This window comes from Balaenoptera acutorostrata, chromosome 8 (genome assembly GCF_949987535.1).
Source record: "Balaenoptera acutorostrata chromosome 8, mBalAcu1.1, whole genome shotgun sequence".
In the NCBI taxonomy this organism is placed as follows: domain Eukaryota; kingdom Metazoa; phylum Chordata; class Mammalia; order Artiodactyla; family Balaenopteridae; genus Balaenoptera; species Balaenoptera acutorostrata.
Genome location: NC_080071.1, coordinates 90,090,006 through 90,107,752, shown reverse-complemented (window position 1 = coordinate 90,107,752; position 17,747 = coordinate 90,090,006). Strand labels below are relative to the sequence as shown.

The window sequence follows — 17,747 nt, the reverse complement described above, 5'->3', positions numbered from 1 at the left end:
GGGAAAGTGTCTCAGGTGGCCCACGTTTCCATCAAATTCCTACATTAATACTCGGCAGCCTTGGTTTTCTTTCCTTTTCTTTCTCATTTTGAAGGAAGAGAGCGAAAACCTGCGGCAGGCCCGTGGAGTCTGTGGCGGGGAAGGCGGGGTGCCCAGCAGACATCAAGCGCACAAACACATGAGACGGAAACTCGAATGACACGCCCAGATCCTCATTCACTGTCCTAATCAGCAGCCACTAATAGGGCACTGAATGGCAGAGGAATAATTTTCACCCGATTCTTTCCATCAGAAGTGAGTGACAGCTGTGAAATTCCATCAGCGGTGTGAAGGTCACATGTAAACTAACCTGATCTTTGTGACGTCCTAGGAGACCAGCCATGAGCGTGGCCAGTGAGGTCTGGGGCAGCTAATCGCCCTTCTTGTCACCAGGAAGTAACAGGGCAACTTCAACAGGTCTGAGTGCAGCTTCTGTTTCAACACCAGGTGTGTAAAATACACATACTATTACGGGGTTAAATTCTGTCCCCTAAAAATGTGTTCCAGTCTGCACCCCCAGTACCTGTGGGCCTAAATCCAGAGACGGGTGTCTTCATGAGATGAGGGAAACTTAGACACAGGGAGAAGGCCCCGTGACGACACGGCAGAGACCGGAATGATGCGTCTACAAGCCCAGGAACGCCAAGGGCTGCCAGTCACCAGGAACGTGGATCCTCCCGCATGCCCTCCAGAAGGAGCCAACCCGTCAGCAACTTGATCTCAGACTCCTGGCCTCCGGAGCCGTGAGAATACATCTCCATTGTTTCAAGCCACCCAGTTTGTGGTAATATGTCATGCAGCCCTAGGACTCGGATACACACATGTATCTCACGCACACGCACGATTAAAAGGGTATTTGCCTGCACAAAAAGTTTACTCTTTGGATTATTTTCGTGGACTTACAGGCTCCCTACTGGGTTACCCACTTTTGCATTGTTAATCCACTAATTAAAAAACACACATAATATTTAAATCCATTCCCTCATTTCAGTTGTATCTTTAAAATAATCTAAATTGTATGAGTCAGCTGCCTTTGCCACAAGGACACAGTATCAACCCAAATGTATCACACAATTAAAGCACAACAGGTGTCATCCTCTGAGAGGTGATGAAACCTGCACTCTGGCGAAGGTTGGGGATCTGAAAACAGAAGGCCCTGACCACCTTCACCCTCCCAGCAATCTAAAGATCCCCACCACAGGTCAGAGTAACGCTAAAGGATGTTTACACATTAATTAAAGCAAAAGAAGAGCCTGTGCAGACGGGAGAAGGGCAGGGAAGCTCCAATGAGCTGTGTGCACAGAGCCCCCAGGAACACGCCTCCCCTGTAATGCCGCTGCCCTGTGTTGGGAAGGCAGTGGATCACTCCAGCCACTGCAAGAGGAAAGGGGGATAAAGCTGCAGGTAATAATAACAGCAAGAAAATGGAGAGGTCTCACAGCTCACCCAGAGGCCAAACCCTTGGCCTGGCGACCGTGACGTACACCTTCAGCTGTGTCCTAACTTGACCCTTTGCTACGAAAGCAGCTGCAGGTGGGGCTGAGCTGTAATCGGCTTCATCAACCTCCCGCACACCCCAGAGAGGATTCCCTTTGCTCTGATGTTCTCCATAAACCTGGGTGATGACACACAACACTGAAGCTCCAGAACATTCTCTGTGGAAAGCTTCTCAATGAAGCAAGCAAGGGTAATCGATGGATGTTAATGCATCCGGCAAGGACTGAAATCGCTTTGCAGCTACAGGCTCTGTGACCGGGGGCAGGGACTTCTGTGTGCCAAGACGATGAGAAAGCAAGGCTTTTCTCATTCATTTCCTTTTGGAAACAACAAATTATGGTTCCCTCCTGCGGCCACGTGGGACTCGCCCCAGTACGTGGACAGAACGTGGGAAGCAAAGACATGCCCACGTGCCTGGTTGCAGGGTGGCTGGCCTCTGGGAAGCAGGGAGTCACAGGGACTAAAGGCTTCCAGGCACCAGGAGGCACCTGCTCACAATTCTTCCAGGTCCCGGAGGACCTGACGCACGTCCCGGAGGACCTGACGCACGTCCCCTGGGGGGAGCTCTCTACGCTCCTGGCTCCTGGCAAAGTCAAGGAACAATCCCCTGACCTCTCAAACGGTGAGAGGACAGGTGGCAGGGCCAGCTCCTGAAGGGCGCGAGCAAAGATCTCGGACAATCTTTCCCCTGACCCAGGAGCCCTTGGGCACAGACCCCACTGAGGGGTGAGATGTTTCCACTTTGCAGATGAAAGAAGGGATGTCCCGTTAGCGAACTCGAGAATGCATCCACCCTGTAAAATAATGTATTCTGAAAATCGTATGATACCATGAAATTCCCGGAGTAAAATGTGTTACCCGGAAAGTCGAAGAAGTAGGGCTGTTACAGATCACATTTAGGTCTCCCCACTGGGTACAGTTTTTACTTTTGACGTGCCAACGTTCAAGAGAAAGGCTTCTGTGTTCATCAAAATATAAGGGCCCGCTACAAAGAAATCAGTCAGGGCCAAATGCGATGGCACAAACTGAACGCCCAAAGGGAGATGGCAAAAGCCACAATAAGGACAAAACAGCACCACGCGGGAAGGGGAAGGCGGCCACAGGTAGGAGAACCAGGGACCCGCACCAACCACGCCGGACGTCGAACGGAGCACAGGAGAATCCAGCTCGTGGCAGCAAAACCAGGGCCCAGACCACGTAACCTCCAGGGACCCCCGACCAAGGGGTCCCCTCAGCTGAAATCCTGAGCATTCCAGGGGCGCACAGGCAGATTTACTTGAGGAGGTGACCCTCTCACTTGCAGCCCAGCTAATTAGTCCATCAGCAGCTGGTGTCATCAGTCTACACAATTGCTAGACCCGAGGAATAAGTAGAACCCCCAAGAAAAAAGCCCTAAAAAACTTTCGGGTATAATCAAAATGACTATGGCTAAAACCCACAGTCAGACACAAAGGCACAAATACACAAGTACAACCCAGGTACGGATTCCAGGAAAGAAGACGGCTAACTTTCTCACCTCTCTAAAGCACGCAATTTTTTAGCATCCGTATCCATTTTTCAGTGTCTAGCTATGCTTTTCCTCATTGATTCCCACATTTGAGCCTTCACTTCTAATCTCCCTCAAACCATCATTTCAATACAGATAACGAAAAACAAGTAGGCCTTTCCCTCATGTGACCACCACGAGACTTTTATGGTGGGATTGCAAAATTCTGCAAAGTCATGGCAGAGCCCCAAGCAAAGACTGCCACAGGATTCCATCTTGCACACTTTTTTGAACGGTTACACGGTATCCACGACAAGAGTTAAATACTAGAACAGGTGTTACGGGAAACATGTGAGGCTACTCAGGACTACTGCTAAAAAGACATCTAAGGGACAAAACAGGGGGGAATGTTTAACTTAAAAAAAAAAGAAAAGGATAAGATGAAACCAAATAGGATGATACACAGAACGAGGAGGGAAGGGAAGACTACAGTACAGAGTTGTGTCTCTCCTCGCTCTTCAAACAACACAAGCGCTGCCATGAAGAAAACGTATAGTTACCTGCATCCATATCTGCAAAGAATGGAACAGCCAGTAAGAAAAAGAAGGAACCAGAAATTCAGTGTCTCAGAGTTGGATTTTCAAAGGTTACACGGAGAGAAAATATAATTTAGAAAACTGTGCGTGTACACTCTACCTGGATTTGGGGACGCGGGAGCTAAGCGGTTTCCTAGCATTACTACCATCATTTTATTTAAACCAAAAAACAAAATATGGATATGTTAACTGAAGAAGTAAAAGCCTCATGGCAAAAGAAATAGCTTATCCTCATGCAAAGTGATTATTAAATGTTTAGAATACAATATAAGGGGGAAAACATACTCAAACGTATGGTGGTGGTCATCTGAAAGGCTCGGATCTATGACTAAGGAACAGTACACACAAATTATGTATAAACTCAAGATCCAGATCAGAGAAACGTCCAAGCAGTACTAGTTAAAGGAGTGACACTGGATTCACATTTGAAGGGACAGAACTATTCGGTACGAAATACATTCCACAGCATTCATGGTTTGACTCTTATTTGCTCCAAATGCCGAGATGGTTGGCGAAAAATACTACAGAAGAAGCAACATGCCTACGGATTTTTACTGCTTGGTATGTTATTACTTTTCTTGACATGGGATATATCACAGTAATGATTTAGAATATGCTAACAAAAATTTTAGAAAACTAAACTCTCTTGAGGTGGAGACTGTGTGACACGCAGCATACCTTCGGGAGACTCCTCCTGGACATACGTGCCGGTCAGATAGCGATGCACCAGGGCCGACTTGCCGCTGGCCAAATTACCCACAATGCCCTGAAACACAGAAATGGACAGTCACTAAGGAGTAGTCAGTATATCACGCTATTCAGCAACCTGCAAATAGCGAGGTTAAAACGGACAGCAATCCTAAACACCATCAGGACCAAGCATCAGCGGGATGGCCGAAAATGGGCCAGTTAAATCCTTCTGCTGGAGAAAAAGGGGTTCCAACGCCTTCAATTAACATCTCACGTTTTATCAGCCTCTATGGCCTGAAGAAGCAACGTGGTTAGAGCACACACTGAATCCCATGAGTGCTGGTTACATCGGGAAGGTGTACAATGAGTCAGCCCACCAACATGTATTCTGGACCCTCAAAACACTCAACAAGGTACGAGGTTAAATGGGACGCAGTGGCAGTACAGAGTCATAAGGGGATTAGGAGGACATTCTGGTGCATTCCGTCACAACTTTGGGGTAGGATTTGGAGTCGGGTGAGACTAGCTGAAAAAGAGCCACACCAGAAAAGCACAGTGCTGGGGAGGGACCGGAGGGGAGAAAACTGGACCAAGGCGGGGAGGAGGAGGAGAGCCGGCCTGCATCTCTGGACACAGGGTCCACACTGCAGGACAGAGCAGGGACCCACGGTCAAGGCCGCAAAGGTGTTCATGCTGGATGAAAAACAAGTCAGCATGATGTGAGGGCCACTGTACCAGCAAGTAGCAACTCACAGTCACCGGCGGGCAAGGCTGGCTTCACCCTGCCTTCTTCAGAGAAAGCTCCCGTGTTAACACAGCTGACACACCTGGACTCAGGTGGCTGTCCCCGGGGAAGCCCTCCCTCTGCTCGGGATCTCACTCCCCCTCTACCTTCTGTGCAAAGACTCTCCTGCATTTTAATCTTTTCCTCCCCAGCTAGAACTTTCCCCTCTGCATTTAAGCATGATCCAATCAATTCTCTCTTGAGGAAAAGCAGGACGAGAGACCTGCCCTGGACACAGGTCCCCGCCTACGAACAGCCTGCTGCCCCTCACCCACTCTCTGACCCTACCCACCCCCAGCCTGATGTTCTGACCCTATGGCTACAAGGACACTGCTCGAGGTCACCGATGACTTCTGTTTCTAAATCCCCTGGCCCTCCCCTTGCTGCATCACCGGAAGCTGTAGAGGAGATTCTCTTCCTTCAAACTTCCCGCTCTGGGCTTCCTCCTCAAATTAGCCCCAGCCCACGCTGGCTCCTTCCCTAGACCTCCTAGATTCCCTAGATCCTGGATTCTAAGTACCACCCCCCCAACCAAGGGAGCCGGGCTACATCCCACCTACTCCCAGTAAGCTATGGAAACCCACTGGCATTCTCCAGCCCCACCCCCTCTCCAGGTAAACCCATACACACCTACACTGGTACTGAAACCTCAGCGTGTCCAGACCTTACTGTTCTCCCCCCAATCTGCTCATCATCCTGTGATCACACCACCACCCAGACTCCCAAGCCAGACACCTGGACGCCGTCTCCAATTCCCACCCCGCCCAGATGTGCTTTTGAGGGTCTCCACCCCCCACCCCCCACCGGGGCAGGCTGTGCGGTCCGTCCACTGGATCCTGGGAGAGCCTTTAGCTTATCTCCCTGCCTGGGAGCTCCCCCTCTTTGCCCAGAGAATACCAGAGATTCTTTAAAATTGATGCTGCAAAGACGCGACTCCCTCATTTCACAACTCTTGGGAAGCCTCCCACTGCCTGCAGGCCAGAGTCCAAGTATTTCATGAACAGACAACAAAGTGTCTCCCTGCAAATCCTTATGATCAACTTTGCTGTAGGCACCCCGGTCCGGCAGGCACCGCTCCCTTCACCCGAAGAGAGTTCTGGGTGGCTTCCCTGCTTCTCTGCACACCCAGAACACGTTACACTGTGACTGCTGACGCTCCTGACTCCACCCCCCAGCACGCTCAGGTCCCCGAAGACCAAGCACTATGTCTGTGATGCTGGCAAGGACACCCCTCTCAATCCCTACACCCGGCACAGGCTCCGGCCCCGGTACAGTGCCGGCAAATACGGGATGGCTGGCTGGATGGAACGGGCGGTGGGAGGTGCGCTGGCTGGCTGGATAAATGGGTGATGGTGCCACTAACAAGAAGAACAAACATGAAAGCAAACAAATTTGCCACGAGATTGTGGAAAGGAAGTTAAAACCTGACCTAAAACCCTGGACCATCCTGCCCCTCCCACCGTCATGGTCCTTTTGTCCTCGGCTTCCCACGCCCTGCTTCGTCCTCGATATGCTGGTGACCAAACACCATCCTAACAGGCCTTGCAGACTCCAGACGCCTAGATCGTTCCACACCAATCGCTGCCTGAAATAATACTCCTACTCATGGGTCAGCAATCAGTTCAGATGTCACCTCCTCTGAGAAGCCTTCCTAATGCCACACAGCCTCAACCAGTGCCGCTCCCCAAAGCCCCCTTAGTGCCCTCCTCCTAACGCTACCTTGTCCCTTACCTCTTTGTTTCCCCAACATCGGTATGTGGGTCTGACTCTCTCCAGTGCTGACAAGGGACGGGGGTCTCGTTTGTGTCTGGTTCTCTACCCCCCAGCATTGCCCACGGCGGGCTCCTAGCAACACTGGGTGAACAAATGAATGAATGACACTAACGCCAGTGAGTAGAAACGAGATGCTTCATTACTGCAGCTCCAAGCCCCAGACTCTGTGGACGGATCCTAAATAAAGTTGTTTCCCTTCCTGATTTGACCTACGTCTTCCCCTTGCTTTGGGCCTCTGTGATCTGAGAATTTCTACCTGTTAATCATTCTTTTGCTCAAGGGCACCTGCTGCTGTTTGTCAGCTTCACGCTGAGAAAATCCAGAACAGTATGCCGCAGAATTGAATTTTTAATTAAGATTAGGCTTTTTCTTTCCCGAGGAGGAAAATGCTCAAAATCAAACACCGTTCAGCCTGTGCTTTCTGTGCGTGGCGATATTCCCTCCTTCTTACATGTCAATGATTTGCTAAGAATTAACTCACCCCTTAGAAGGATCAAATCACTCAGTCCCGGGGAGGGGGGGGGGGGGGGAAGAAGGTGTTTTATTTGGATCGAATGGCCATCTCATACACCTTCTTATGTTTGCACACCACGGGCATTATTTTAATTTGAAACACTGGCAGAAACTAACAGCCAGCTGTGAGGAGGAAATAAAGTAAGGGATAAAAATGCTCTTTAAGCTGTAAAGCTGCACTGGGATCCATGAGCTGCTACTGGATGCAAACTAGAGAGAATGGAATCAGGCCAGTCTGGGTCTACAGGCTCGGGGAGAAGAAGCAAGGTAACACGGGAAAAGGTGCCCTGAAAATTACAGATCCGTGTATTTTGGTGGCGACACGTCATCACGCGGGCCCGGCATCCTCCGGGCGGGGCTGTGAACGGTCACATCACACGAGGTGTCTTTCTAAACTGAGTTCTCTCCTGTCCCGCACTTCACCACTTACCAGCTATACACGTGGTTTGCTGAAAATAAAATCGAGGCTTTTGGTAAAAATCCCAGTTGAGAATTCAATGAAAACGCACAAGTAGGATATGACAGGTTGCTGACAGACGCCCACCTCTACGGGCCAGAGATCTATGGAGTGGTTTCCTTTCCGCCCAGAGGTAAGTGGTCAGCACGTGCTGCCTGGCACACGTCTGCAGGGACCCGAGCGTGGACCCAAAGCAACTGGCCCCCATCACACAACCTCAGGAAGCATATAGCATGGCACTGCCACTCCTGAAAAGAACGCGAACATTGGGGAATTCCCTGGAGGTCCAGTGGTTAGGACTCCTTGCCTTCACTGCTGAGGGGCCGGGTTCAATCCCTGGTCAGGGAACTAAGATCCCACAAGCCATGTGGTGGGCCAAAAAAAAAATGAAAGCAAACATTGACATTTTTTCTCTGACAGATTCCAGATGGTTTATGGCCCAACATTACATAAAGAGTCCATCTGAGGCTTGCTATTATGTCACTGAATTGCTGCGTTTCTGAAACAGTCAGGGGTTCCGAGGGTGCTGACCTAAGGGACCACCTGTCCTGGGTGCTGTACCCAGGCAGGACACAATCGCAGCCCTGTGGATACACAGAGGCTGCCCAGAACAAAGGAGCATTTCTGTAGACGCCGGGAACGCCTTAGCACAGAAGGGATCTGCTGAGGCCAAGCTGCCCGCTGCACCCCCCAGCAGGAGGACGCCCGGCCCAGAGCAGAGCTGGCCGTCCTGCTGGGGTCTTGGCCGTCCCCACATGGGTCGGGGGCAGGGCCTCTCCCCCAGAAGAACTGCAGAATCCTCCCCATTTACTAATCCGTGAGATGGAGTCCACTCCTTCTGTGAATTCAAGCCAACTTTATGAGAGTTCTGTTTTAGGATCATAAATCCACACCACCGGTTAACACAAGCACCCCTACACCTCCAAGCACTGATTTCAGAAAATTCCATGCTTCTGAAATACCAGCAGAGAACAGGTTTTGGTAGGAGGCGTCCTCAGTCACGGGCTGCTATGCGGGCTCTGGCAGAACCCTCAGTACCTCTAACTCCCCAAACTGGGTCTAAACCATGGGCCTTGACACCCTTAAGCTTTAAACTTCAGCACCTCCCTTGCACTGGCCACACTTCAGATGCTCTACAGCCACACGGGGCCCATGGGCGCCACCTTGAAGACAGAGGACATTTCCACGTTGCAGAAAGTTCTGCCGGCAGAGCCGATGCGGAAGCACCAACGCCAGGTTCAGATCCCGGCTCCACCTCTCACTAACCAGGGCTCCTTGGGCACATTCTTAACATCTGAGGCTCAGCCCCTGACGCCTGTGAAGTGGGGACAACAGCACGACCGGCTCAGGACTAAAGGTGGCGACTCCAGCCAGGAGGTACCCCACGCCCCGCACAGAGTTAAGTGTCGTCATCATCAGAACACTGTTCCCCTCGCTTTACTCCCACGGCAGGACCCCAACCTCTGGCTGGCTCCAGGGGCCGCCTCTGAGACTCGGAAACCTCCCTGGAAACCTCCGAGCAGCATGCCTGGCCGCGCGGCCGCGATCGCTGACGTCGCCTCCTGACTGTGTCCCGCGGGATTCGCTCTGTTCCGGGGACGGCGTCACAGAGCACAGGGGACAGAGCGGCGCTGTCCCAGGGCTGGGCTTGCGGAACCCGCGCTTCTGGAACGGCCCCGGAACCGTGGGCCCCTTTGCCTCCCCCCAAGGAAGGGGCCACCAAGAAAGGTCAGACCTGGTGGGAGGAAGGAGGGGGCACGGGAGGGCACGGGGCCCGGCCTGGATGCCTGGTAATGGCAGCGGGGACACACATCAGATGCCCTCGGGCCGGGGGTGGGGGATGTCAGAGGGCCTGCCCACGAGCCCTCCCTTCAAGCCTTAAGTTTCAAAACCTGTTCTTCCTGGTGACATTGGAAGTCACAGACACTCTTGTCCTCGCTCCATCTCCTTGTCTCGGAGGGAGAGGCCAGAAGGGGCCCGTGCCCCCGCGGGTCCACCCGCGAAGCACCACAGGTGGCTGGGGCCCCGGGAAGGGCATCTGAGGGCCTCTGGGGTCACCGGGCAGACAGGCTAGAGCTGCTGACAAACCCTGGGGCTTCGGAGAAGGGGCACATGGGGGGAACAACATGCCGAGGCTGAGGGGCCAGGTGGGCCAAGCAGAGCAGGCCCAGGGCCTGGACAGGAAGAGCTGACCCGCTGTCACCACGGTCAGGTCCATCGCGTGACAAGTTTAAGATACACACACACACACACACACACACACACACACACACACACACACACACACGGGCGCGCGCGCGTCCTCCAGACGCCGCGCATTTCATAACAATGTGATTATTTAACAGTTCTAGCTGTCCTTTCTTCTGTCCCCAACTGTCACCACGGTCAGGTCCATCGCGTGACAAGTTTAAGATACACACACACACACACACACACACACACACACACACGCGCGCGCGCACGCGCGTCCTCCAGACGCCGCGCATTTCATAACAATGTGATTATTTAACAGTTCTAGCTGTCCTTTCTTCTGTCCCCAAGTGTGGGGGGCGGGTGAAGTGGGGAGAGGCTCAGAGGTGTGGCTGTAATGGACCCAAGTCATTCTTTATTTAAGTCAATTTAAACTTTAAATAGTGTCACTGAAAGAGTACTTAAAGTTCATAATAAAAACAAAACTTTAAATTTTATGCTACTCCTTTGTAACACAGTACACAGTCACATTTTCTCGGTGACGAATTATAATTACATCTTGATGACTCGCTACAGAGACTTTCCATGACATCCTGCAAAGGACTAATAAAGCTGTGCGTGTGTGTGCACGTGTGTGTGTGTGTGCATGTGTGAGACAGAGTCTCTCTCTCACACACTCAGATACAAGAGACAGTGGCGGGTGGACCCAGCCTTGCACACAAGGCCACCCGCCTGGCCGTCTGTCATGACCATCACGGGCGCCCTTGGGACTCCAGCCCTAACCTCAGCCTCACCTGGCCCCTCCCCAGGACACAGCAGAACAAGGCCCACCTCTGGGACCCAGGGAATGAGACCCCTCACCCCCACCGGGATGTGGGCTTGGGGCGCTCGCAGGTCACACCTCGCCTCTTCCTGAGCCCCCCTGCAAGCCCCCCTCCTGCAGGTGAGGAATGACCACGCCCGAGGCCAGAGCAAACACTCACCACTTTGAGCTCCGGGACGGATCGACTTAATGTCCATTCCTGGCTGTTCACAAAGGCATCTGTAAAACAGGAGGGTAAAAGGAAGTGAGGTGCTGCGACTTACCAAAGTGCAAGGTCAAGATGCCCCCAAGGTGCCAGTTTTCAAACGGGAAGGACACCGAAGACGGTCCAGCCCACCCCTAGCCTCACTTCCACCCAGAGACGCTGAGATGTGCCTGGCTCACTCGGCTGTTCCGATTCCAGCGGGTGTCCTGCCTCCTAAAACGCAACACACACTCCAACGACTCCGAAGTCCTGCCCCAGCCCTGCAGGCCCCACCCTGGCCAGGGGTGTCAAGACCCTTCCGATCCCGAATGTGGGTGAGGACGAAGGAAGTTCCTGGCTTTCCTGGAAATGACCCTGTAGCCGGTCAACTTCGGGCCTTTTGGTTTTTCACTAAAATACTCACTTGCCTGAAATCCCCCCAATAAAGTTATGGTAGGTGATGGTTGGAAAATCCAAGTGTTTACAGTACAACACTTTATGGTTTAGAAGAAGACTTTTGAGCTGGAGTTTTGAGCCTCAGAAACATATTAGACACTGAAGATCCAGTCAGAACACTTTGGGATGTGTCAGAAAGTCAAGGGGAAGGACTTCCCTGGTGGCGCAGTGGTTAAGAATCCGCCTGCCAATGCAGGGGACACGGGTTCAATCCCTGGTCCGGGAAGATCCCACATGCTGCGGAGCAACCAAGCCTGTGCGGAGCAACTAAGCCTGTGCGCCACAACTACCGAGCCTGCGCTCTAGAGCCCGTGAGCCACAACTACTGGGCCCACGTGCCACAACTACTGAGCCTGTGCTCCAGAGCCTGCGAGCCACAACTACTGAGCCCGCGAGCTACAACTACTAAGCCCGTGCGCCACAACTACTGAAGCCCGTGCGCCTAGAGGCCGTGAGCCACAAGAGAAGCCACTGCAATGAGAAGCCCGCACACCGCAACAAAGAGTAGCCCCCGCTCGCCACAAATAGAGAAAGCCTGCACACAGCAACGAAGACCCAACACAGCCAATAAATAAATAAATAAAGTTATTTTTAAAAAAAGAGCGCCGTTGCTGTGCTTGTAACAACCCAAGGCTGGTTACGTACATTTGGATACATCCATGTAATGAAGGCTAAGTCGCCAACAAAATGTTTAAAGCCCCAACGTACCAAAGTGCAGCGATCCCAAAGCTATAGGGCTGGGTGTGTGTGTGTGTGTGTGTGTGTGTGTGTGTGTGTGTGTGTGTGTGTGTGTGTGTGTGTGTGTGTGTGTGTGTGTGTGTGTGTGTAAAATACACACACAAGCTTGTCCATGCTGAGAACACTTCTGGCAGGATAAAAAACTTCACAGTTGCTGATCTAGGGTTAGGGAACCAGGTGGCCTGGGGACAAGGTAATGAAGAGACTTTCTTTTCATTGTCACCTTTTGGTACCTTCCACATTTTCCACCATCTGGCATGAAAAAAAATTCAATAATATAGTTTTTAATAACCTTAATAGGAAAACAAAGAGGGTAAAGTGGGAATTAAAATGAGCTCCATTCACTAACGCATGGCTGATATTTAAGCACATACCACCAAAGATTATGTTTATCACAGCAAGTATTACATATTGATTATAAATTAAGCAGGGCTCCATTAAAGAAAGACGTGTAATTATATAAACACTGCAACAGTGTGTGTCGTGCCTTTTTACTTGCAAACATATCTTCCCTCGAATGGAATACATTTGTTTGTGGCAACTAGCTTAATAAAATTAATGCCTGATTTACCTGACCAGATTAATAAAATTAATGCTTGACTTAACTGATCAGAAAAACACATCTTCAGTTTTAAAAGATTTACTTTAAACATGTTCATCGCCTCCATCACTGCCCGGTCAGGACTGAATGGTGCCTCCCAAGAGGCTAAATGAAAAATAACAAAAGATTCAGCAGAAGACGTACACACCAGATACTCCTTCACGCTACTCCTCTATGGATCGGGACCTTTCTGCGGGCTGGACTCCCTAAGTGGGGGTTACAGAGATGACAGCACAGCCCCTCTGGAAGAGGTCATCACGGGGTGAGCAGGGTGGGGACCATGGCGACCAGACCAGCCCGCTGCCCTATTTAAGTCCCACGTGCAGCAATCCTTAAAGGATAAACACGTGCTTCGGGGACACACACCCAGCAGCCTGTGCGTGTGCACGTGTATGGGAACGCATGTATGGGAAAGCGTGTGCACGTGCACATGTGTTCCCAGAGCAGCTAGAACCAAAAGTCACGGAAGATGTGTCTCATTTCAGAAGAGGCCATTCTGCGCTCCACTCAATTCCCCCACTTGGAGTAGAATAATCTTAAGAAAACACATTCCCATGCGCTCTTGAAATGCTACTGGACTTGAATTTAGAATAAAACACACCCGGTGACCGCTGACTGACTGCTTTCAGCCTGTCGGGGACAGTGAAGCCCCTTTAGCTGTCGTCACTGGGGGCCAGCATGCTGGGCGTCCTCTGTAATGACCCAGTAGAGTTTAGGAAAAGAAGCCGTTAATCATTTCTTATCATTAACATGGCTCCACTTCAGATTACATTTTATCTTTTCAATTTAAATCATAATAGTGAAAAGAAATTCTCAAAGAACACCAAGATTAGGAAACCTGAACTAACAGGGAACTTTTATCAGGAGCGGAAAAACCCAAACTATTAGCTTCTTCAGAACAGAAATCTGAAGGCAGTTGGAGAAAGAAAGTGACCTCCCACACCCCGCCCAAAGCAGACTCAGGGACGGGGCCTAAGGACACAAGGGGAGGTTAACACAAAGGGGCAGGAACTGTTACGAATTTTAAGCAGAAATTCTCAGCCTAGTTATTCTGAGTTGACGACCAAAACGTGAAATTAAAGGAGAAGACACCAACCCCACCCCGCTGTCTCACTGGTGAGCCCCCAGGTCACACGCATGGCATATTATTTTAGGACTTAAGAAAGGGAATTCTAAATAGTTAAATGCGGATGCCAGTAGAATTCCTTCCCAGCTTAACCCTATATTAAGATAAAGTCCAACGAAGCTCAGAACGTGAAAATGCACTGTATCCACACAATGCACTCTTATGATGCTGAGCAAAAAGGAAGTTGCCAGACCTACACTTTCAAAAGCAAAGGTGCTTGGAGTTTGGACAATTAGTGCTGAGCCTCAAGAAAAATGAATTCAAACCATCTGGGTCATCCATTTATGGTGTCCTCAGCAGTTTCTTTGTTTTTACGATTCTGGTGAGTGACGACGGGGCAGGCTGTGCACGTGGGGCGGGAGGGGCATAAGGGGAATCTCTGTACCTCCCACTCAATTTTGTTATAAACCTAAACTATTCTGAAAAAATAAGGTCTCAAAAAATGTAAACAAATATATATGTATATATACAAATACATGCATATATATAATATACGTGCATATACACACAGACACACAATGAAACAAAGTGCCGAGCCCGGACCCCACCCTGCAGTGACGAGTAAAGTGCAGGTCGTGGAAGAAGGCTGAGACAGAATGCATTTACAACACCACACTGTATTTATTCCTGTTCTGGTCCTAACACTGCTGACCACGCGGGTCACTGAGTAATAACTGTGTTTACACACACAGCACTGCTGGAGAGCCAGCTCCTGGCGCTGCCCGGCCCGGGGGAGCCCTGAGAGCGGCCGGCAACCTGGGCAGAGGGCTGGGCTCCTGCAGATTCCAACCAGCCTCCACCCGGAGGCCGTCTTGACAAAAGGAACCACACACCTCGCACCTGGACCACCAGGGTGTGGTCAGCTCTCTTTGCTCTTACTCCAAGTGGAGGGTGTGACTTGGGGCTTTCTTAGGAAATATGAAAGCGTGATGCAGGAGGAAAGCAGAGATTATACAAACACCAGGAGAAACCCTTCTTTGGGCCAGTTCCGCCTCCTCCAAGTAGACCTCCTTCCTCATCCCCACTGGCTGCTGTTTGTTTCCCGTGCCCATGGGCACCCCTGCACCCGCATCGATCTGGTTTCGTCCTACTGAGGAGCAGGGTTAGCCCAGCTGGGCCTGCTGACCTGCAGGGCGAGCAGACAGCCTTCCACGGAGGGGCTCAGACAACCTGGAGCTGGAAATAAAAGCCGCTGTCCACACAGCAGAGGAAGGAGCCTGGACCCTGCAGCGGCCCCCGATCCTGGCCGGCCTTGGGGCCCCTCACTGCACCCCGTACACCCCAACACACTGGCGTGCACCCTGCTGTCCCTGAAACAGCCTGAACCCTCTCCCAGAGGACACACACAGATCAACCCTTGACGGGGCACAGGAAAGCATCTTAAGCGCTTGCCTCCAGAATCCCGAAGTCCCTTCCCTGTTCTTTTGAAGGAGAAACAATTACAAAGGACACGGGCTTATTTCAGAGAACAGCCTCTCTCCCCAGCAGAAAAGCTGCTTTTCTGAGCCACTGGAGAAAAGCAAAAGATGCAGCGAGGCCTTCTTTCCGGAACCTCCCTTTCCAGGACCACCTTCAACCCCACCCTGGCTGCTCTCGGTGACAGGAACAAGACTCTGGACCCCAAGGAATGCAAACAGCTCCTGACACCGACAGACAGGAGAACAGGCCTAAGACCATCCGGGGCAGGGAGCTGCAGAAACAAACAAAAAACAAATCCAATAACAAAGCTACTCGGCTGTTCATTTTTATTTTCACTCCCAGGAGAACTGTGTCCTTTCCCTTGCCCGGACTTTCTTAAAATTCATCCTGACTACAAACTCCCTTCAATCTCCGCTTGCTGAGAACACTGAGGGGCTCAGCTCTGGTCTGTTTTCTAAATTATTCATATGCAGAACCACACATTTAACCAGGAAATGTAAGGCCCTCATTTTACTACACACACAAAAGGCGCTCTGACTTGAAAGCCCTTGAAAGCCGTAAAAGCTCCCTTTTTTAACAACCCCCTCGGACCAAAGAGAGAACAAATGGGGTGCAGGGGGAGGGCAGGGACCTGATTCCCAGCTGCTTAATTAGCAACTTGCTGCCCATGGGGGATCACGGACCAATCACCTAATTTTTAAATGCTAGGAACACAGGTGAAGAATAGGTCCAGCGAATAGACCAAATCATAGTGATTTTACACTGGGTAGAAAGCCCCGTTTTCCCCTTGGTGCTATTGTATTATTTTGTATTATTACAGCACCAACTCTTCCACTCTCTTGACTTAACGTATCAAAAGCCAAAAATTCACGTCTTAAAACTGATAGGATTTTGCAAAGTAGCCAAAAAAAAAAAAAAAAAAAAAGCACTTCTTGTCCTTCAGCATTTTCCTCCAATACCTCGGAGTTTATTTAATCGCAGGGCATGAAGATGGCTACAGACTACATTAACCTTTGGGTTCCAGCAATAACCAGGAGCCCTGGGTTAAGATCTACCAGGGAGATTACCCCTTCATTACGTCCATTTCCGCTGAGCCTGGACCAAGCAGTTACACTTTGACACTCAGAAAAGCATCAAAGCTGTGGTTGGACTTCCTTCTTGTGCACTTCATGTCAAAAATGAACAACATTTGAGAATAAACACAGCAATCTACTGGCGTAATAGTACACCTCGATGAAAATGACTGATTATGAAGGACAATCTTAGCAGCCTATCTGGTAGGGGGACTAAAATCATAATAAAAAGGGATGTGTTTTATTTTCTCCTTGTCTTCCTGCCCTGAACAAGAGAGTGAAAGGCTTTTCAGGAGTATAGAAATCAGAATGAATAAAAAGCATAAGTCTTCCTTACAACATCAAATCAAATCTCTTTTTTGCAATACAGGCAAATGATGCCATTTTTCCATCACAATGAATTTGGTTTGGAGACAAATGATTTCAGTAATTACAAACAAACACCTTAGACGGAAAACTGCCCTCAGTACGCATGACTTTACCACTGTCTATGCAATGAGGATCAACCCTGCACAGGCCCGGATGAATGAAGCACAGAGAGAAAACAGAAGAGAGGGTCTCAGCGACATTTACGACTGAGCTTGTGATACTGATGACCATCCCCTGAGCACGGCTGTGACCCAGGCTCACCTGATGCCACAGCAGCCTGGGGACAGGCTCTCACTGCTCCGGGCTGCCCGGTGCTGCTGGAGTGGGGCGGTCCCTTGTGAAGGGTCACGCCAGCAAATCCCTCCCTCTTCACCTGCCGTGTTCTCGCCTGTGCGCTCCTCGCCCCACCTTGCCCCAGACTCACCTGGGACACCTGGCAAAGCTGGCGACAGGTGAACATCAGCCGGGACCCATCCTATTCGAACTTCAGAGTCTGCATCTCTAACCAGCTCTCTCTGGATTTCTTTACTCCCTCCGCTTTCCAAACTTTGCTAAGCAGATGTGGCCAATGTAAAATTCCAATGTCAGGGATTCACACCGTGGACTGTGGGAGCCCTGCTTCTCCCACCCAGCCCCAGCTGTCCTAATGTCCAGGACCCCAGAGAGGAGGGAGACCCAGAGGAGCACAGGGAACTCGGCATGGGGAGCCAGAAGCCACGGGCTGACGGTAGCCTCCACCTTCTTGGGTGACTTTCTGAGTCTCTCTGACACTGCGTTTCCTCACCGGTAGAGTGGAAATCCTTCCCCTCCACTCGAAGAGATGATGTAACCCCTCTGCTAGCAAAGGGCCCAATCCCCACAGTGGAAGCCCTCCTACGGCCTTTGGGGGTGTGATCAAGGAGCAAGGCTTCTGGTACCCCATTGCCTGGGTCC

At 50.8% G+C, this 17,747-nt stretch overlaps 1 protein-coding gene across 12 annotated transcripts in view; it reads right to left on the bottom strand.

Moving 5' to 3' along the window:
• AGAP1 (ArfGAP with GTPase domain, ankyrin repeat and PH domain 1) overlaps positions 1-17,747 on the bottom strand; it is a 551,312-nt gene that overhangs the window by 353,378 nt on the left and 180,187 nt on the right. For all 12 annotated transcript variants that reach the window (XM_007184760.2, XM_007184762.2, XM_007184768.3 and 9 more), the window contains exons 2-3: positions 11,009-11,067; positions 4,297-4,384 (exon numbers count right to left, since the gene is read on the bottom strand). In XM_007184760.2, coding sequence (XP_007184822.2) covers positions 4,297-4,384; positions 11,009-11,067 — 147 coding nt within the window. The remainder of the gene's footprint in view (positions 1-4,296; positions 4,385-11,008; positions 11,068-17,747) is intronic.